We start from the raw sequence: 22,488 nt of genomic DNA, 5'->3' as shown, positions 1-22,488 counted from the left end.
GTTTTAACAATGATAAATGATATTATTTTATACAAAAAAGAAACTAGGCAACTTAAAACACATAAAAGATATTCAAATGCATAAAAATATTTTTGAAATTAAAAAAAAAAAAGGCTTTGTAAAATTGTTTGAAAATATAAAAAATTTTATTATATATAATAATTATAAAGAAGAGATTTACAACAAAATTTTTTAAATATGTTGAAAAATACTCAAACCAAAAATATTAATAGGCCTAATTAGGTGAAAATGTATTTGTTAAATGTTAGTCTGAATATTTCCGATTATTATATACCAGTTTGTGTACTTTTATAAAAATTTAATAAATAACCAATTACAATTATTTGTTATAGAAAAAAAATTCATTGAGTGAAAAATTTCAAAACAAAATGTTTAAATGAAGTTAATTAAATACATACCTAACTACTTAAATTTCTAAATTCTCTTATCAATTGTCGACGCCTACCCTAGCAAAATGTAATTATAAAATTTGTATATGTATTCTGCTACATACAGTCAGTGATACCCTAGTGTAGTAATGTTCACTCAGCGTAACTCAGTGTAAGTAGAAATGGATAATAGCATCTTAGTCAAAAAAAAGTGGTCACCCTCGGAATCTAACGGAATAAGCTGAATTTTTAAACAAACGTTTATTTTGATAATACAAAGGCTTTCTTAAAAGTCACAGTTACGCGATCAAAGGTCGCGAAAATCAGTTTTTTGAGAATATCTCGTTTCTATTTCATTTCTATAAAACTTGTAGATGATAAAATACTCTACAAATTTTGTCCGAAACCTTCTTTTATACGTCGGACCGTTTCTGAAATATAGAGCGCTCAGCTATACGCACCTTAGTGCAGAGTCATCAATATTTATAAATATAAGGTATTGAATAATTATTTAAGTAGTATTTAATCAATAAATAAGTAAAAAACCCGCATAATAGACTGGGATTCACGATTGACCCTGTCTATTAATCGGGTTTTTTACTTAATTTTGTAATACTTCATCAATTTACTATTAACTACCTTATATGTATTTGTAAATATGGAACGCTGTACTAAAGTACGGCAAACTGAGCGCTCCATCTTTTCCGCCCTCTATTTCAAAAACGGTTCAATGTAAAAAAAAAGGTTCAGTCAAAATTTGTAGAGAATTTTTTTGCGACCTTTGACCTTGAATCCCTAATGACGCGCACACATGACTTTTGAAACAACATTTGTACTATCAAAATAAAAATTGTACAAAAATTTAGCTTATTCCGTTAGATTCTGAGGTGGGACCCTAAGATTATTAGAGTATTTTATGACACTAATGATACTATCCTTTTTTACTTAAACTCAGTGCACCATTACATCGAGACAAAAAAAAAAAGAATATGAACAAGAATACGTTCTTTCTAATAAGACTATTGTTATTCCAATGGCCAGAAACGGATTATGAAACTTTGCACCCGTAGGCATTGTCCAAAATGTTTTTTAGCTCTTTATTTTTAGAACCTGTATAATCGCGTTTGTTGTTCGAGGTAGTTCTCCGGTTAGAATTATCGATGTTAAATAAGAACGTAGATGGATATATTCATAAAAAAATCACTTACATCGTTATACTTCCTATTTTGAACTTTTCGAGTGTTCAAATTAATTATGTGGCTTTAAAACTAAAATTTAGTGTACAAATTGCCGTAAAATTCTTGCCTCTCTTGAAGGTTCAACTATCAAGTCTGTCTATAATTCCTAAATATATTAGTCACTTTGAATGTTTCCCGGCCAGATAATGAAGAAATAATGTCTTTGGCAGATTCATCTGCTGTAAGCTGTTTCTTCTCTACCCTCTTTGTGGCCTTTTCATATTCTTTGACTATTGAGAATTCCAAGGCATGTCGTTCATTTTTATTAAACTTTTCCCTTTCTGCAGAAATTAATAACTGTACAAACGTTAATATCAATTCGGACTGTAATTTTTGCATACTTACTTACATAGTTAGTTTTATATTTGTTTAAAAACTCGCGCCGGTAAGCGCGTGCCTCATTTGGCTTATTAATAATCCGCCTCTGCCCTTGGTGTAACAAAAAATTTACAAGGCGCTTCATAACGGCTCTAAAAATATTTTTTTAGGATGAAAATCAGAAATAAATTTTCTTTTATTAGATAATTAGAAATAATAATACTATCCCTGGGTTGGGAAAAACTAATGAATCAATTAAATTACAAAATTAAAAAATGAAAAATAATATATAATAAAAGGAACGAAATACGTAGAAAGCACTCTGAAACAAATTATTTTTCGTAAAACGGAACTTTGTTTAATACTCATCAAATATGTATACATAACTTCCAAAAATAATATGTTAATCTTCTCCCCAATTATTCGTGCTTCCTCCATATTTAAAACTAGATGCAGTGCTATAAAAATATATTACAAATTTTTACCAACTACTTAGCCAATGTATGACCCCCAAAAATTTAATTAAAATAGAATTTTATTATTTACAAATTATAAAAAATTAATGGATAGGAATATAACGGAAAATTATTATATTTTTATAAGTGAAGAATAAAGTGAATTACCTATTTTATGAATTGCCTTAAAATTAAATTATTTCGATGTTACTCCGTTTATCGCACATGTATTAGTAAATTGATGTATAAAAAAACTATATTCAAAATAAATTAAACAATTATAAAAAGGAAGTAGTGAATTTTTTCCTAAATTTAATTATAGCAGGCTCCCCTTAAAAATAAAATAAAATGTTAATTTTTTCCCCCCTCACCTTCACGCTAAAACTAGCGAATGGTTTTTAATGAAACTGTACAGTAATATAGCTGATATACCAGAATAACACATGAGCTATAATTTATAAAGATATATATTTTTTTTTAAATAAAAAAAGTTAATTTAATTTTACATTTACCATTTTTTTAAATTTTTACAGAAATGATCTTATTTTTTCCGGACTATTTCAATCGATTCAACTCCTGAAAAAAGTAGTTATCTAAATTCAAAGGAGTGACCCGTAATCGTAGGAGGCAATCGCCTCCTCTAAAAGTCGCTCTAAGATATTGATACCAAAATGGGGATACTGAAATTAAATTGATTTAGTATTAAATATGCAATTACTGGGCACGGTATAGGGTACCAGTCTCCAAAATTCCTACACTATCACGGATTCTTCGGCCATCTACAGAAACCGTATCTAAGACGTTTGCATTCATAGACTATAATTAGTCAAAATTCCAACAATAAATTATTCCCATATTTTGTTGCGAAATTTTTACTGTTTATCAAAATCAATTTTTATATGAACATAAAAAATATTTTCATAACTTGAATGCATTTTTCTGTTAAGTCATTGTAAAACTAATATATTATTGCCCCACTCACAACTAACAAACTATTATCAAGCACCGTTCTTAAATATGACGGTAAGTTAATTTCCACATCTGAAACTAAAGAAGAATGATGTTACTGGTTTTACAAGAGTGATTTGAGTACGTATACAAAATATTCGATAAATATAGTGCTTATGAAAACAAAAGTGCTTTTATTAAGGTAATTATAATTTTTATTTATAAAAACTATTTTTATTAAATTCTTTAAGTTTAATCAATTAATTCTTTTAAATGGTAACTTAGATGAAAATTTTAATTATTATTGAATTTAATAAGAGCAAAGTTTTCAATGTCAAGTGCACATCTCGATATACAGTGTGTTTTAAATAAACCGTGCAACAAAAATAAATTTGGAAATTGAAGGTAATTACTAAAAAAAAAAAACAAATAATGCCACCTGAGGAGATAAGGGAGGCCAGTGTTGTAATGATTGTTGTAAAATTCAGCGCATCTACAAAAAAAAACCAAATTTTAAAAAATATTCTTAAGTCCGGAAAATTTTTAATTGTGCGGCAAGTTCAAAATTGATGAATATTCATTGAGAACAAAGCAGTGTCCGACGTGTCATCGCATAAAAATTGCAATTTTCAAGGTTTTGAATAACGGATATCTGATTATTTTAATTTAGTATTTTTTTATTTTCACGTTTTGTTCTTTCAAATTCGGATATAGCAATCTTAAAATTTTTTCTGAAGGATTATTTATATGTATATATTCATTTTTTGTTTAAAATTTTAATTAATTTTAAACTTTTTCACATTAAATTGTTCACATTTTCCGGCCTCAAGCTTAGAACGTTGTATTTTGGTTTTGGCTTTGGATTTTAACTACTAGGACCTCCAAAAAATTTTTGATAATATTATTTTTTAGAATTCACCAATGTTCGGACTGTTACGTCAAACGGAAGTTCATAAAGCATAGTTAAAATTATTATGATCTTCTTTATGTCATAGTTTGTGCAGTTTTGCTATGGCCTTGAAATCATATATTTAGGAGTTTTAATACCTTGTATATGCTTAAAATATAAATTAATGAATTGTATACATTTTTCTGTGTTAAATGACGGTAGTAAAAACTAAAATGCACAATTTTATTAACCTCTAAACATTATTTTGTCAACAAATCCAAAATAAAATTTTAATTAACTATGCAAATATGGATTGATTGATATGGTGAATCATCATTTATTATTTAATTGATTAGTAATCAAATATGCATTTTCAAATTTATTACTTCATTTAAATAATAATTAACAAATATTGACCCGCAAAACAATTAAAGGTTTGCAATTTTTCAAAAAAATTGCTTTATTGCCAGTTTTATTTTAAACACCATGTACATATTTTATAAGACATTGACTTTGAAAAAGTAAAAAACTTTCTAAACAATTTTATATTATTTGCAGATTGTATGTGTCTTTGTATGAACTTTGACATTCTGTAAAATAGAAAATAATTATCACAATGGGATTTTTTTTATTTGACTTCGTAACCGAATATTTTAATATCCTTGCTGGTTTATCGTTTTTGCTTGTATCCGGTGTTGCATTGTTATATATATTTTGGGATGTTAACTATTTTATACGAGTTGCATTTGTTATGGGATATTCAAAATTATTTTTACCAAAAAAAAAACCTACAGATGAAGCTGTTATTTATGGTAAGTTGTTTCATTGAAAACGAGTTGTTATTGTTTTTCATTGAACCGAATAAAAAAAATGTGATTTTATCTTATTACTTTGGGTAATAATTATTACCCAAAGTACATGAAAAGGACATGGAAAACTTAAAAATCCAGCTAATTTGACGATTAAATCATTATTTTTCGATATACCTAATCGTTTCGAAATAAAATTCCTCTAAAAAGATTTTAAATTTAAACAAAAAAAAAATTTGGTTGTGGTTTTCTTCATTTTTTAAAGGAATTTCTTAAAAAAATTTAAAAAATCGCGATAGATCGGCATTTTGACGATTGAGCGAGTATAGTTTTTTGAGATATTCATTATAAGACCTTAGGATGAGGAGTGATAGCCCGGAGCAGTTTCTTCAGTCGCTACCTCAAACTTATCTTTCATATTCAAATCATACAGAAATTTTCAATTGAACATAATAACTGAAGAACGTAATATTAATGACTAATATTTTTTCTTAGGATATTGTACAACCCAAGATGTGGATATATTCCTACGTCATATGAATAATGCAAGATATATACGAGAATTAGATTTCGCAAGGTTTCAATATTACGAACGAAGTGGTCTATTTAAAAGTATTGTTGAACGTGACGGTACAGCGTTGCAAGGTGCATCAAATATTCGATATCGAAGAACCATACCAATATTCACTGCCTACAAAATTATTACTAAAGTAAGTTGCTTATTTAACTATGAAACAATAAAAAAGCAGCAGAGCTTCAACAGTTACATTCCCCTCTCATTAAATACTTCTTATTATTAGCTGCCTTTATAGAAACATGAAATATCTACATAAAGAGGCAGGAAAGGCTAGAGAGTTGACACTACCAAAAAGTATTAAAACATATTTCAACTACCTATTATAAAAATTTGCATAACTATGCAACTCAATTTAACGGGAGTGTAGAAGAAAACATAATATTTCCATCTTAAAAAACGCAAAGGGGGATGAGAACTTTTGGGGCTATTCATTAATTGCGTAATAGCATGATTATGACGATTTTTGATCCACCCATAAGATTTCTCAAACCCGTGTCCCCCTTCTTACGAAAGATTCAATCTCGTTTTGTCGAATAATAAAACGTTGTTAAAAAAGAATCAGTTACATTAAAACTCAAAGTTTGAAGTAAATTAAAGATTTGTATTCTTTAACCTTTACAATTACCTTAAACACTTAATTTCTAGCTTAATTTGGAGAGACTGTATAGATAACATACCGAATAGTAAGAAAGAAAATAAAAACGTCGAAAAAAGCTAATATACTGAATTTTACAGTAAACGTGTAGTTATTTTTCGTGTTGAATCAATGATAACTTTTATTTAGAAATTATTTTATAAAGAATTATTAGGAAAATTGACAGTATTTGTTTTACATTGGTTTTGTGCTGGGCCATTTGTAAATATTAGAAATATTCTGTTTGTCATGGATAGTGTCGACCTTCTGGCTGGAGCCTTCGGCAGTGGAGCTCTAATAAATACCTAATCACAATACCTGAATAATAATAAATAATATACCTCAATGCTATTCAAATAGCTGTTCACAATTCTAGATAAATATGGTGGAAGTGCAAATAAATACATTTATTTCATGGGTTTTAATTTTTTTGATGCGTGATCCTCAAAATCATTTTGTAGTGGACCGAATTGTCAATCTAAACCATCCTTGTATCCACTTGAACACACACAAAAAAATTTCCTTAAGATCGGTCCATCCGTTTAGGAAGAGTTCAATTACAAACACACGCGATGACAATGACGAGTTCCATGATTTTTGTTCATCCAAAAAGTGCTCAACGTGCCAAAAGAAGTTTTCACTTCAAAAATTCCGCGTAGAAGCTCTGTGAATTAAAAAGTATTTCTTTTATTACATAGTTATATTATTTTTTCAGCTAGTATATTGGGATGAAAAAGCTATGTACTTAGAGCAACAATTCATAACATTAAATGATAATTTTGTACGAGCAATAGCATTGAGTAAACAAAATATTGTTGGTGTAAATGTCTGTGATTTATTGAAATCATTACTTGGTGATGAATATAAAGATCCAGAAAAGCCAGCAGAATTGGATCATTGGTTGGAAAGTATAGAAATATCTAGCGCCAAATTAAGAGAAAAGAAAGACGACTGAAATTTTTTAGTTTATTTTAAAATACCTTGTTATTTAATTAAAAATATTATTTATCTTTTTAAATAAAAAATAAATTTTTTACTTATTATAAGGTAACTTATTTTTTTAAAATTCGCTACAATTCTTATACAAATAAATTATAGGAAGAAATATAGAGAAGGATGGTCAAAAAAAATTTCGCGGTATTGGTTCGGAGAAATTCATGGAAGTTGACTTCATCGAGATTTTAATACTAGTCAAAAATATCGTTCTATTTGCACGTGGTTTTGAATTAAGATGATCTTAAATCATAAAGATGTTATGAGAATAGAATGCGCGAGTGCCTATGCTAGCCATAAGTGAGAGCGGTCTCAATGTAAGTCATGTATCTTATGATGACGTAAAGGAAATGATACCTCAGCACTCTACTATTATCTCGTGCAAATACATTTACTATCTCTATGTTTTAAATTCAGTCAAGGTAAATGTAAACCACCAAAAGTGGATTTTTCCACACCAAATGTGGAATCCCGAGGAGGCTTTTTCGACATGGTTGCATTGCGAAACATAAGCAGATAGGTAGCAGATATACTGTGAATCAAAGGAGAGGCACCTCCACAATTTCGTACACTTTCTTCATAAATCATAAATTTCTTGAAAGTATGTCTATGAGATATAGTGTATAGTGACAGCATTTTTTGCGATCAAATTCTGGATACAATATCTCTCGCATGGTTAAAATATTTCTATACCATTATAGGAAAAATATATCCTAATTAGAAGGTCTCTAAATAATACTCTTCGAATATAACGTCTTTCGGTTTCTCTTTTATCATATAGATACAGATAATTCATTTAACGGAATGGGATGGTAATTAGCTATTTGTGCCAAGATAATTAATTGTATTGAAAGTCTAAATCATATACGCCACTGTTCATTGGTAACCCAATCTAAACTTAGCCTATAATCACATGTCTAATACGATCACAATAAAAATTTAAAACAATGGCCATTGTCAATGAAGTGTAAATTTCTGTTCTTAACTAAGATAATATAGAGTTAGGTAGGTGGATAATTTAAAAAAATGATTTGCATAAACTGTAATAAACATCTGGTATATTCTTTTAACTTGCTTAATCAATTTCAGGTTAGAATATATTATTAAAATAGGCCATTTTCAAGAAAAACAGAAATGCTTTTTGATAATTTTTCTGAAAATATGGGTCGAGTAGAGCCTGTAACTCGAAAATTACGCATTTTTAAGAATAAAAATACTATGAAAAAACTTGTAAAAAAGTCACAATATTTGAAATAATTTAAAACGATTTTTTTTGGCAACAGTCGTATTAATATTTCATTATTATCAACATGGAGGTTATAAAGAAGGAGGACGGCCGTTACCCGTTAGGTTATATATTCTATGACCGCTACGTGCTAAACAGTGCTAAAGCATTAGCACGTCTGTCCCTGAATTTGTAGAATTTATAGTTCATTTTTCAGCCACCAGCCGCGTTTTCGTCGGTAAGTAGTATCTGCGAAGTTAGCTGTTTATGAGTACAAGTAGTTGAATTTATAATTTATTCATTAGTTAATAATAATAAATAAAAATTTCATTATTTGCTTTTTTTTCCTTTGAATGATATTGTATACGCGTATATTAAACGTTGATAGATAATTTGAAATTAGCGCACAACAGCCCCCTTTTAATGAGACAACTTAGCGATCCCAGCGCCTCACTTATTTTTTCCATATTTTGGGGACAATATTTTCTATAGCAATCGTCCTCCTTATTTATAACCTCCATGGTTATCAACTTTAAATGACGTCAAACCAACCTTCGTGTAACATCGTGTGTTTCCGGATCGTTTTCACCAATTTGAATTTTAATGATTTTCATTGTCTGTTTTCTCGGTCATATCATCAAAATTAGTCCATTTATCAAGACATTTACTTTCATTAAAAAAAAAGAAAACAAAATGTGAAAAAGGTCTATTCATCTTGATTCAATCCAACCTTTCGAATATCGTATAACGCGAAATGTATAAATCAACCTTTATGGCCGAATAAATTCATTTGTTTACTCTGTCTATTCACCACTCAACACGTCAGATTGATTTTGACATTTAATAACATATGAAAATCGGTGATTGTAATTACAAAAAATAAAGAATTAAGTCCACGTTTTAATTATTTTTATCACATTAATTAATCTATACAAATATGTTTTTCTATCACAAATAAAATTATTCATTTAATTCTTTTTGTAGTAGGTAATATAAAAAAAAGTATTTGAACCAACAATGAAATTTCGTCAAAATATTGCCGTTTTTGGCACTGTAACAATACTTTTTGGATGTATTACATTATATTTAATGACTGATTTAACATTTCCCCAAAAACGAGATATTTATCAAGATGTATGTATTGAGCAAATATAGCAAAAAATTAAAATATATGTTTAAACATATGATAATACTTTTTAGAATAAATGGCTACATTTTGATGATCGATTAAAACGTTTAGAAGATAATTTAAATCAGCACAATGAGCAATTTGGTGCAATTAAAAATGTAATTGAAAAATTGAAACCGGCAGAAAAGCTAACAGATTTAAAAATCAATGATGATTTTAAATATGATCAATTAAATGATGATTCAAATAGAAGTTGTCCATTATTAGTTCAGTCTTCACATACAGATATTCAGGTGATTATATTGCTTTATATATAATATTAACATCTACTCTAATGTCGATTTAAAATTATACATTATAGATGTTAGAAATGTACGAAAAATTAAAATTTGATAATATTGATGGAGGTGCATGGAAACAAGGGTTTCGAATAGAGTATAATGAACAGGATTGGAATGCGCATCACAAATTAAGAGTATTTATAGTGCCACATTCGCATAATGATCCAGGTCAGTTTTATACGTAGTCAATTTAGAGTATACAAGTGAAAACAAACAATTGACTGAGTTAATTGTTGAAATACCATGTATAGCTAGTGTTGATTACTCCATCACATTGCACATACATATACAATTTATATAATACATACTATACAATTTACGCCTAATTTGCGGCCTCACGGGTAAACAGTGATGTTTACGAAAAAATATTTCAAACAAAAGTTGATTATTTTTTGGTAAGGAACATTTTTTACATTTAAATATTTGTTCTATCTCTAACGGTTTACAAGATGGTAATAGGTCAAGACCCAATTGACCTATGTTTCTCATTTACGAACTCGACCTCACTTTTTACGTCTTGAGTACGCTGTAAAAATTTCAGCTTGATATCTTTTTTCGTTTTTGAGTTATCGTGCCCGCAGACGGACGGACGGACGGACGGACAACCGGAAATAGACTAATTAGGTGATTTTATAAACACCTATACCAAAATTTTGTCCATAGCATCAATATTTTTAAGCGTTACAAACTTGGGACTAAACTTAGTATACCTTGCATATTACATATATGCATGGTATAAAAATGAACAAACTTAAGGCAACTTGTAAAATGGAAGGGCTTGCCATAATTTATCTGGAGTTTTGATGTTCGGGCTCTGAGTGGGCGTTCACATTGACGTAAGAGTCTATCAATTTATCTACCTAGATGGATGAATGATATTTCTGGCCTTCTGGCTTGTTTTTTCATTCTTCCACAATATATAAATACAATACAACATTCCACTTCAAAATAAGCCCAAAATAATTTAAAAATATTTTTTTTAAAGGTTGGCTAAAAACATTTGAACAATACTTTAGAACACGTACCAAATTTATTTTTGATAATATGATGGAGAAATTGATAAAACGTCGTAAATTCATATGGGCTGAAGTATCGTTTTTGAAATTATGGTGGGATCAAATACCATATGAAGTTAAAACACGATTTAAAAAGTAAGTAATATTTATATGTATTTCGATTATACGCCCCTGAAAGATGTAACTTTTCGCATTACACTAGCACTACTGAGTGCTTTCACGTATGAACAAGTATTCGCCCGAATGCGTCAAATTGGTGGCGCAACGTTAGCAAGTGATAGAATTAGTGCTGTAGCAAAAGTGTAAGTTTTAAAAGAAATGCTCAAAGTATTAAGAGTAAGATAAAGATTTAAATAAGTTGTTAGAGAAAGATAGAGAAGTTCACATCAAATACAAAGTAATAAGATTAAGATCTAAAAAAGTTGTTAGAGAAGTTCACATCAAATACCTTTTTCTGCCTACCGCTTTACACTTTTTTAATTTGTCACCAATACAAAATGATTATCCTTTGGTTAGATGCTATTAAAATCAGATGAAGCTATAGGATTCTGCCGAGGTCAGACGCCACACAGAAAGCCAACAGCTTCTCTGCCGAGATATCTCCTAGGATTGATGGATCTAAGGTTTCGAACACGAACATTATGAATTCGACGCCCTGCTGATTTCTGTAGGCAAATAACATCTATGGTAGGGGGCAAAGGATCATTAGAGATATCTATGCTATGAAGGTGAAAGTTTAATCGACAGTGTCCTGTCAAGAGTCCCACCACCCTTCTCAACTGTGCTATAATAAATTTCAGACGAGCACAGTCGAATGACCTAGCTGTGATTATACAGTTTGGCCAGTCGCATGACTTGCGCAAAGTCCCAGTAATCAATCATCTTGCTGTAGGAATGGCAGGCTCAGGTGAAAGGGGCGATTGAGACTACCATCTAGTGTCAAGAGTTTGCTGCTTCATTCCATTTAACGTCAGAGTGACCCGGTATCCATATCAGCCTAACCGTGTTGTCAAGTGCCAGATGATTCAGCTTCTCGAAGCATTCATAGACTCCCTCGATTGAAATCTTTTTGCCTCAAGAGCCCGAAAGGTGGCCTGACTATCTGAGAAGATACTGATACGTGCACCACCATAACCTTTCGAGTTACAGATCTGGGCATCTCAACATGGAGAAGATTTCCGATTAAAAAACCGTCGCATTTTGACCAAGAAGAATCGATTCCTTTATTCTATAAAGTCTGTATAAAGACATGGTCTGGAACTGGGTGAAAAGTTAAGCACATCATGATTCTCCTTAGTTCTACCCTTCATAATTTAACTAGATTAGCTTGTTTCTTCACTTGTTTTTAATGTTTTCAGTCTCGTGCAATCTGGACAAATAGAAATTGTAACGGGTGGTTGGGTAATGAATGACGAGGCAAATACACATTGGCAAAATATGGTATTACAATTAACCGAAGGTCATCAATGGTTACAACAAAATTTAAATATAACACCACATAATGGTTGGACCATAGATCCATTCGGGGAATCACCCACAATGGCATATTTATTAAAACAAGCTGGTTTAAATAATTTAGTGATACAACGTATACATTATTCTGTGAAAAAAGAACTTGCACTAAATCAACAACTTGAATTTCGCTGGCGTCAAATGTGGGATCAACATGGAAGTAACGAATTATTTACACATATGATGCCATTTTACAGCTACGATATACCACACACATGTGGACCTGATCCTAAAGTATGTTGTCAATTTGATTTTCTACGTTTACCTGGTTTGGGTTTATCGTGTCCGTGGGGTGTACCACCACAACGTATCACAAACGCGAATGTTGATAAAAGGTAATTTGTTATGTTACATAATTAGACAAAAAAAAAATATAGGGATCTTAAATTTTGTGAATTATCGCATCGTGTAGAGTAAGTAATAGTACAACTAATAAGCCGGAATGCATAGGAAACTTTGGGAAACGGCACCGATTTTAATGAAACTTTTTGTAACGTATTTATAGCACCCCAAGGAACATTCAGCCAACTTAACCTAGTCAGAAAAGGGCAGAGGGTCAAATTTTGTCACGTATTCCAAAAATCGTGTCAATTTAGACCCGAATTACCACATTTTGGCACAAAAACGGAAAACTAAGTATTTAGCGTCATAACTGATCGTGTTACTACGTATTCCGAAAATAATGCCATTTTTAGCCAAAAATTGATACCTTTTTTAAAGCACTTAGCTTACCGTTTTTGTGCCAAAAAAAAATTTTTTAACAAAAATGGCATGATTTTCGGAAGAAATGGGAGAATCCGTGTAATCTGACTTCGGATTCGTAATCAGCTACCAAAAATACCTCCTAGATAACATTTTGGAGTGAAAGGGGATCAAAAATACCTTCTAGATGATAATTTAAAGTGCTGTTACCCTAAGCCACCTTATGACTAGGTTAAGTTGGCTGAATGTTCCTTTGGATCCTATAAGCACGCTACAAAAAGTTTCATCAAAATCGATGCGGTTTTCCCACTTTTCCACTTTCGACATTTTTTTCCGGCTTTTATTGGCCTAGGGTTGTATTTGAGGGTCATTTCAGAATGGCTGGAAATTTGAGATAATATTGTCAAAGTCGCGCCTAACAACTTTTTCCTCTGCCAAAATGTTCATAGCCATGAATTTCTCTCGGGATTTGTTTCCTCTTTTCTTTTCTTTCAAGAGCATTTTTAATTGGACGGCAAGTTTAAAATTCATTGAGAATTCATTAAGAACGATATTCAAATAAGAAGATATTATATGCAAAAATTATTTTATCCAGCAATCTTAAAAACGAATTAAAAATTAAAATTTTCAAGAACGAGAACTGTCTCCTCTGAAAAAGAAGTTTTCGAGTATGAAAATTCCAGCTGTTTTGAAATGACTATTAAATTCTGCGCCTGAGCCTAAACTCAAATATATTTAGTGATCAAAAGTGGTCTCTCTTTCATAACAAATAAATTTTATAGGGCGTTAATGTTATTAGATCAATATCGACAAAAATCAAAATTATATAAATCGAATGTATTATTAATTCCACTTGGTGACGATTTTCGTTATGATCGAAGCACAGAATGGGATGAACAATTTCAAAATTATGAAAAATTAATTCAATATATGAATAGAAATAATCATTTGAATGTTGAAGTAAGTTGTTTTAAATATTCTTTTTAAAAAGTAAGAAAAGGAAATTTTTATAGTATAGTCAACTTTTCGGGCACAAATCAAGAGGCTGTGGTAAAAATTACGAAAGAGAAAAGAGGGGGTTTGGTTTTTTGCAAATATCTCGAAAAAATCTTAAAGATATCTGAAATTTAAAGAAAAAAAACTTCAAACAGTATTATATATAATTTTTAGAATATTTATAATTTTAATCTATAGTTGAAAATAGCGCTAATAACGTATTTTATTTTCAATTATAGTGAGTTTTTTAAAGTTGTTTATTTGAAAAAATGGATATGTCGCATAATTGTTTTATTTCTGCGCTATTTTCAAACCTGAATTCAAATTATAAATATTAGCAGCGGCGGATTAGGCAACTGCCTAGGGGCTTCGTATCCTCTATCGATTCCCGGGAATGTCAAAAGGGGGAAAGATAAATTCGTACGAGAAGGGTGCTACAAGGGAGCGCCCAGTTAAAAGAAAAATTTTTAAGAGAAGAGTCGAACACAAAGTGGTACCAAAAGGATTTACGAACTCTAAAAAAACAGTACTGAATATTGATGGTAGAGTTACGAGAGGCAGGACTATTTCTAAGCAAATTTACTGCTCTTTAAGCATATTTTTTTTAAATAGTTTCGAATATCTTTAATAGTTTCCGATGGATTTGAAAATCCCAAACACTCTCTTTTTTTGTTATTAAATTGTTTATAACTTTCGTAATTTTTACCAAACATCTTCATTTTCATCCTAGAAATAAGTTCGTCTTTATCCCAAAATAGTGCTTGTTGATTAGATTATTACACTTAAGATAAAACACATTGAAAGTAACTAAGTACCTAAAGACATCTCCTTGAGGCTTTCGAAAAATTTGAGTCTGATGATTTTTACAAAAACATTTTCTTAAGTAGACTATACTTGAGTATACTTGAGTTTAGTAACCATAATTACTTGTCATCAGTCACATAGTTACTAGTTTCTGGCGTGTTTTTAGTCTGATGTAATAAGCTAAAATTACAATACTAATACTTTTACCTATGGTCTACATTTTTTGATAAATCCTCATTTCCTCTATTATTTAACTGATTTTTATAGTTCTGTTTCTCTAGGGGCTAGTCTAAAAGACATATTATTAAAAGTTGATTATTTCACAGATACAATTTGGTACATTAAATGATTTTTTTACGGCATTACGTGAAGAAAGAAGTGTTTATGATTTTCCAAATTTATCGGGTGATTTCTTTACATACGCCGATCGTGATGAACATTATTGGAGTGGATATTACACATCACGACCTTTTTATAAACGAATGGATCGAATTTTACTCTCATATTTACGGTATTTGTAACAAATTTGATATATATTTTTTTTTTCAGAACTAAAATATTAAATATTTTTTTGTAGAGCGGCTGAAATAATCACATTTTATGCTGCAAATAGTGGAAAAATTGGATCTGCATGGATGTTAGGATCCGAGAGTCAAGTTTCTAATTATCTTTCACAAGCTCGTCAAAAATTAAGCTTGTTTCAACATCATGATGGTGTTACTGGAACTGCTAAGGATTTTGTAGTTGTTGATTATGGAATGAAGTAAGTTTTAATGAGACTTATTCATTTATTATCTACTTTCGGCCTAAACCTAATTTAAAAAACAGTACTTTTTTATCTGTTTTGCTGTATCCAAAAATTCGAAAACTCATTAAAAGCTCACGAACAAATTATGTTTCAAACATAAATTTTTTGTTCTTGTCAAAACAACATTTTTTCAAATTTTTGAACCCCGTTTGTGAAAAATCTGTTTATTATTGGAGGTCGTGGTATTAAGAACTTTTGTTCCTAGAAAATTTGGTTATGTAAATTAAATTTGATTCAGAAACAAAAAGATATCGGACAAAACTTACTGTTTACGGAAAATTCGTGGATTTAATCAAAAGGGTATTTTAATCAATATGAGAAAACAAAACTAAAAATATGCTATTGGTATAGCTTAGCCAAAATCAGTAGGAAAATTTGCCATGTTATTACGTCATACGGCTGTGTAAACTAAAAAAGTTTGAATAATAAACAATTAACATACAAAATATCAGCGCATTTGTTCACGCAGCCAACTAACGTCATGATCATAGAGCAATATGGCGGCAAGCTTTTAGTCAAATTACGCGCGAAATTTGAAAATGTAAAATTTCAATGCAGTTTTATGGCACTTTTCGATTGTAGTGGTTTATTAGCACTATAGAATTTAATTGAGACACTTTTCCAAAAACCGTGTAATATCCTATATAATAATAATACCCTGTATATAAATAGGCCAACAAAACTATTATTCACACTACTCCACATGTAAATGGTATAGTAAATCTCAAATTAAAATTATTGAATTAATTAAACTCTTTGCATTAGAAATTGTAAAAGTTCCCAATCCATAGACTTATATGTTCATCCATACAATTATATTAAAGTATTGTGTCATTACTATGGTAAGTCTCTGAAATACAAACCATGTACGGAGTGAATAGATAGCACCTCTTAGCGGATTTTCGCAATTTTTGTTGCTGCAATTGTTTGGTCACTTTATTATGGTAAATTAAGGGCTTATGAAATGGAAATTCTCATGAATTAGAGAAACAAAATTGAGAAAAAGAACAAGTTACAGTTTTTAAGTCTTTAAATTCTTGTTTTTTTCTAGAATGTTAAAAGCTATTTATTACACACAAAGAGTAATTCAACATGGCGTCAATGTCTTACTATCACAGTTACCTACCGTTCCAAATGCGGATATCACTTATTATGAAGTTGATGATAATCGTACTGTATACAATGATTTGCCGCGAAAGAAAATAATTGACGTAAAAACAGGAAAATCGCAAGAAGTTGTTTTATTTAATAGTTTAACGCACACACGTAAAGAGGTTGTTACCTTTTATGTGACATCCCCTTATGTTAAGGTGAGTAAAACTACTATTTAAATAAGTGCTATGCAAATTTTGTAAAACTGATAATCAGAGGGGGATTATCTATCTATAAGGAAAAGTGGGCTCGTGCCTACAGACGCGCGGTTATAAAAGGGCGCACACGTGGAAGTTTTTGAACAAACATAAAATTAATTATGTAAAGTTATTCAAATGTATGATGATAGTCTTTCAAATAATTTCTGCAGAAAACGGTAATTTTTATAAAAAATGAACAGCAATCAGTTGCGAATTTAAGGGGTAGCAAAGAAGCAGTTGCCCACAGAGCTCTCGAAATAGGGCACCACAACGGGCCCGAAATTCGTTTACGAAGACTATTTATAGATTAATTTCGCCACTGATTTTTGGTCTTTATTGATAGATTTTTTATTTTTTTTTATAAAAACTGCCTACAGGCGCAATCCGCCTCTGCTTAGAATGTGAAATTTTTTTCGAAGAATTAGTAATATATTAGAAATGTAAAATGTAATTAATAAAAAAGAATATTATTTTATTTTAAGGTTTATAGTTCCAAAATGGAACCTGTACAATGTCAAGTGAGTCCTACATTCACCGAAAATAAATTTAATGATTATTATGAATTAGCATTTGTTGCAAATATTTCTCCATTAAGTCTTACTGTTTACATAATATCGTCATCAGGCGAATTCGAAAGGTATGTTAGTTCAAAAATATTTTTATATTAGCATCCACAACACTTTCAGAGTCAATATAGCTATTTTAGTTTGAGGATATTTACACCCGAAATTCGACTGTTTTGTCGTCTCAAATACCTATATCGTTCATGGATTAATTTAATTTTCAATACTTTTTAGTACAACCATTTTTTCGAAAGTAAAACTGTATAACTATGGATTTGATATACCTAATGTGGAGGGTTTTATCAACAATATTGAAGTAATTCCAATTGGTAGTGATTTTTCAATAAAAAATGATCGTGTTACAGCGGCATTTAAACATAATGGTTTTTTAAAAGCAATTAAAGTTGGTACCACTACATATCCAGTTCATTTAGATTTTGCTAACTATGGAGTAACTTCAGAACAAGAAAAAAGTGGAGCGTATTTATTTTTACCAAATGGGGATGCTCAACCGATACCAGCTGAAGCAAATAGTGTAAAAGTTATTGAAGGACCAATATATTCGTCAATAACTTTTGAAATGAATTTAGTGAAACATTCGGTGCGACTTTATAACTCTGGAGGTAATATATACCGAATTGGATTAAATAATTACAGTGAAACCTGGTTAAGTGAGACATCAAGATACCTGCAAATTTGTCTCACTTATAGAGGTATTATACTTACCCAGTACTTAAACTGAAGGTCATTGAAGTTCATAATTAGTTAAGTGCGGAATTTTCGGGTAGAATAAATAAACAAGTAAACAAACAAAACACTGTTATCTCAGTTCTCAGTTACAGAGGTTAATTCCCTCGCTGTCTCAGTTATATAGGTAACTATGACAATAAATTCGAAAGAATGAATCCCAGATATAGAGGTTTGCTTCGTCGCACTAACAGAGGTAATTCAGTGCCAAAGTGTTGGGACCTCAGCATGACTTCCAGTTATTTAGGTTTCTCACTTATCCAGGTCCCATTTAACCAAGTTTCGCTGTATTAATTTGCCATTAATATAATACAATTTTTAGGCGCTGATAGTGTGGGATTAGAAATACAAAATATTGTTGATATTAGACCAGCAAAAAATTTCGAAATGGTTATGCGTTTATCAACTCTTATAAATAGTACTAATGAATTTTTCACAGATCTTAATGGATATCAGGTAATTTCGAAATAATAAAATTTTCCGAAAGCGTATCTAAAAATATTAATGTTTGGTTGTTTAGATTTTAAAACGAAAACGTTTTAAGAAACTACCAATTCAAGCGAATTATTATCCAATACCATCTTTAATGTATATTGAAGATTCAAATTTACGTTTAACCGTAGTCACAAGTGGTCCATTAGGTGGTAGCTCCTTACGCGAAGGACAATTAGAAATAATGCAAGATCGTCAATTATTACATGATGATAATCGCGGATTAGGTCAAGGTGTTGTTGATAATGTACCAACTAAACATACTTTTCGAATTTTATTGGAAGAACGTCAACCAAATTGTTATGTAAGTATTTCATCTATTTTTTTAAGTACTTAGATTAGATTATTAATGCGAAAGTAACTCGGTCTGTCTGTCTGCTTGAATTTCTTGAAATCATTAAATTATTTATTGGCCTGCCTGTATGTTTTCGGTAATCTATTATTTTTATTTTTAAAGGTGTATTTCGCCGGGAAATTGAAAACATCGTATCTTAAAAAGAATGAAAAGTACTCCTAATTGCATTTTTACATAAAAATACGAGATTTTCTAAACAATGATTTGGCGCTTACTTAAAATGTTTTAAATTATTACTTAGATAAGAATACGAAATTTTCTATATAAAAATGACATTAAATTTTTTTGAGATACGATGTTTTTATTTAGTGCCGGATTATCCCGTGCCAAGGCTCTCTCCTTTTCTTTTTTCAATCAACTTGTGGCCCTTTGTCTTCTATGGGGCCCTTCTCATACAAATTTAACTTTCCTCCACTTTTCTTAGTCTTTGTTAATCAACTCGAAGCCCTTCTCATAAAAAGTTGTCTTTTCTCCCTATTTTCTTTTTTTTACTCTTCCTAAATCAACTTGTCGCCCTTCACTTTAGAAATAAGGTGATGTGATAGGGGCAAAGGGGTGGATTGAAAGGTGTAAGAAGAATAATGAGGCACGGATACTGTGTATTGTATATAGAATCAGAGAATCGTTGGTAAATGGCAAAAAATTTTGTGTGTAGTTTTTTACATAAATTCATGACATATTTACATTATTTAAAAAAATTATATTTTCGAAAGTTAGGTATAGTTTTTCTTTCCTATCCTGCTTTGCTCAAAATAAATACATTGGAAGTTAAAACTAATTTATTTTTAATCTTGTAGATGAACAGTGATAGTGATCCTGCAGGATATCCTAGTCTACATACACATGTAGCATCACAATCATTATTAAATCCAATTTATTCGTTAATATCCACAAAAGCAACTGCCACATTTCCTGATTCAAATTTTTCTGGATTAAAAACAAGTCTGGGTGTGGATTTATCCGTACCATTCCTTCGTACATCTGTGTATGCTAAATCTAAGCCAGATAATATTGGATTAATAATACATCGGCAAAATATAAACACATGTTTTAAAAATAATGATTTCAATAATTTTCCACTTAGTAATTCTGGTGCAGTAAGTAAAATTTTTCTTTTTATTTTATAAGTGTAATATTTCTATACCCTGTGTTTAACTAGATAATAAAAATCTCAAAAATATTAAATTATAAAATTAAGTCATCGTATTACAAACATATAGAGGGGCTAATACGCAATATAGAATTCCAAGTCGAAAAAATAATCGGTATTAAATCACACGAAGTAAAAACATTATAAATTCCTCATAAAACTTTTAATGCAAGACTTTTAAAAACGAGTATTTTTTGAGTAAATTATAATTTTATATTTTTAATACTTTTCATGCTTTTTAGTTTTTTTTTTCGTTATCTACTAACACGGGCATGTTTTGCGAATGAACGGTGAAGTTTTTGAGGTAGTGATTGAAATTGCTCTGAGATATCACACCTTGCATATGATTTTGGTCGAAATCTGAGAAACCCTCATTCAATCGTCAAACTGACCTTTTATATTTTCTGAGTCAAAAAACTCCAGCAAATAATTTTTATCAATATCAGAGACAAATAAAATTGTCCCGCTTTTTTGCAATTTTCTTACGGAGTAAAAATATATTATAAATATACTCCTTAAAAAAATTGAGGAAAAAAAATCAAGAAATTTGTTTCGAAATTTAATGAAACTTGGCATATAGGGTAATTTTGACCCGAAAAATACACAAACGTTTTAACGATTGAAATAATAGTTTTTGAGATATCCAAACGATTATTGTGATATCTGGAAAATACTCATCTAATCACCAAATGAACTGGATTTTATGTTAGAGCTATTAAATATTATAATAGTTATTAAAAACATGAAAATCTCATTTTCGGTAAGTTTCCAAGGTATTACCTGTATAGACATTGCTCCGGGATGTCATACCTCGTATACGATATCAAGTCCGATTTTTGTAATTTTTTTCTTAAGTACTACTTTGAGAAAATCTGAAATTTTTTTTAAGATATGGCTACTTAAAATAGTTAACTTCCACCTTTTTGGATAAAACAATTGCGCTGATTGCCCTTCTATGAATCTGCCCTTGATATTACACAGGATATAAAATTGATTTGATTAAAAATGCCATTTATTAATTATCATTTTGCAATTACAGGTCAATATATCTTCATTAATACCAGACAATTTAAGTGTAAATGTTTACAATTCATCATTAAGTTTTATTAATATTGATAAAAAACTTGATATCAATCAAAATCAAGTGATTTGTCCAATGGAATTAAAATCATTTCTTTTAGAAAGATGAGATTTACTTAAATTTAGGCTTAAGTATCCATTATTCCGAACAATTACTTAAATAAATCATAAATTATTATACAACAAAATATTATAATTACGCCAAGAACGACAACGGTAATCAGAGCTGTTTAGTACACTGGAGTATGCAAATATAAATTTAACTCTACAGCATAATATGTTTAAAGGCTTGCTGTGTCCATTACACATTCTTTGACGAAGATTGACTACACATAAACATGCTATGAGACGCTTAGAGGGATTTCCAAGTATAAGGAAGTACATCTTAAAAATGAAAAGGGGGTCGATTTACTCCTATCGATTGTTAGGAGAATGCAACAACATCTTTCGTCTAATCGACCTAAGTATTTGTATGCATCCTTATTACTAAATTCAAACGTTTCTAGAGGGGTTTCAAAATTGGGCTGTTATTTTGTACCCCAAAGTTTATAAAACTTTTTTTTTTCTTTTAAGCAAAAGTATAGCACTGACGTAAAAAAGCTGATTTCAAAATTCTAATAGCTATATAATTCCTTTAAGAAATTCCTAAGATAAATATTGGTACGCCAATTTTTCGTAGCCAAATCCAATCATCATAATTCTGATGATTGATATTATTTACTCTCTATTAGATTTGTACTCCAGCTATAGCATTATTTTGGAATTGACATGGTGGTGATCGACCTGCAAAAACATCAAAATGTCAGGGAGTTTTCAGATTCTGGAAAAAATTTTTAGTATCGGTCGGAGAATATAAAAAACATATATTTGAATATCTAGAATTGAATTCTAAAGATCTGATTTTTCATCGATATCTCAGAGTGTATGTATGTATTCTGCATCAATTTTAGCCACAAATTCGCCATT

The 22,488-nt window shown here is 30.1% G+C and overlaps 2 protein-coding genes across 2 annotated transcripts; both read left to right on the top strand.

The window, feature by feature from the left end:
• The first annotated feature begins 3,379 nt into the window (after window positions 1–3,379).
• Window positions 3,380–7,232, top strand: LOC123293578 (protein THEM6). Its single transcript, XM_044874444.1, has 4 exons — window positions 3,380–3,550; window positions 4,796–5,049; window positions 5,542–5,756; window positions 6,973–7,232. The coding sequence occupies exons 2-4, from the start codon at window positions 4,854–4,856 to the stop codon at window positions 7,210–7,212; spliced, it is 651 nt and encodes a 216-aa protein (XP_044730379.1). The 5' UTR covers window positions 3,380–3,550; window positions 4,796–4,853; the 3' UTR covers window positions 7,213–7,232.
• Window positions 7,233–9,486: 2,254 nt separating this feature from the next.
• On the top strand, window positions 9,487–22,307 carry LOC123292918 (alpha-mannosidase 2). The gene is made up of 15 exons (XM_044873632.1): window positions 9,487–9,609; window positions 9,676–9,897; window positions 9,966–10,113; window positions 10,931–11,096; window positions 12,320–12,808; window positions 13,958–14,135; window positions 15,302–15,486; window positions 15,553–15,738; window positions 16,835–17,093; window positions 17,618–17,772; window positions 17,933–18,321; window positions 18,768–18,901; window positions 18,966–19,241; window positions 20,090–20,389; window positions 21,482–22,307. The coding sequence occupies exons 1-15, from the start codon at window positions 9,493–9,495 to the stop codon at window positions 21,629–21,631; spliced, it is 3,354 nt and encodes a 1,117-aa protein (XP_044729567.1). The 5' UTR covers window positions 9,487–9,492; the 3' UTR covers window positions 21,632–22,307.
• The last annotated feature ends 181 nt before the right edge of the window (window positions 22,308–22,488 follow it).

The sequence above is a fragment of the Chrysoperla carnea genome, chromosome 2, assembly GCF_905475395.1.
Source record: "Chrysoperla carnea chromosome 2, inChrCarn1.1, whole genome shotgun sequence".
In the NCBI taxonomy this organism is placed as follows: Eukaryota; Metazoa; Arthropoda; class Insecta; order Neuroptera; family Chrysopidae; genus Chrysoperla; species Chrysoperla carnea.
Note: the sequence above shows the minus strand (reverse complement) of the source record. Positions and strands in the feature narration are given on the sequence as shown.

Coding starts and splice junctions, on each gene's coding strand:
- LOC123292918 (XM_044873632.1), top strand. CDS start 9,493: ATGAAATTTCGTCAAAATATTGCCGTTTTTGGCACTGTAACAATACTT. Junction 10,114..10,930: donor ACATTCGCATAATGATCCAG/GTCAGTTTTATA, acceptor TTTTTTTTAAAG/GTTGGCTAAAAACATTTGAA. Junction 17,094..17,617: donor TGACATCCCCTTATGTTAAG/GTGAGTAAAACT, acceptor TTTTATTTTAAG/GTTTATAGTTCCAAAATGGA.
- LOC123293578 (XM_044874444.1), top strand. CDS start 4,854: ATGGGATTTTTTTTATTTGACTTCGTAACCGAATATTTTAATATCCTT. Junction 5,050..5,541: donor AGATGAAGCTGTTATTTATG/GTAAGTTGTTTC, acceptor ATTTTTTCTTAG/GATATTGTACAACCCAAGAT. Junction 5,757..6,972: donor CCTACAAAATTATTACTAAA/GTAAGTTGCTTA, acceptor TTATTTTTTCAG/CTAGTATATTGGGATGAAAA.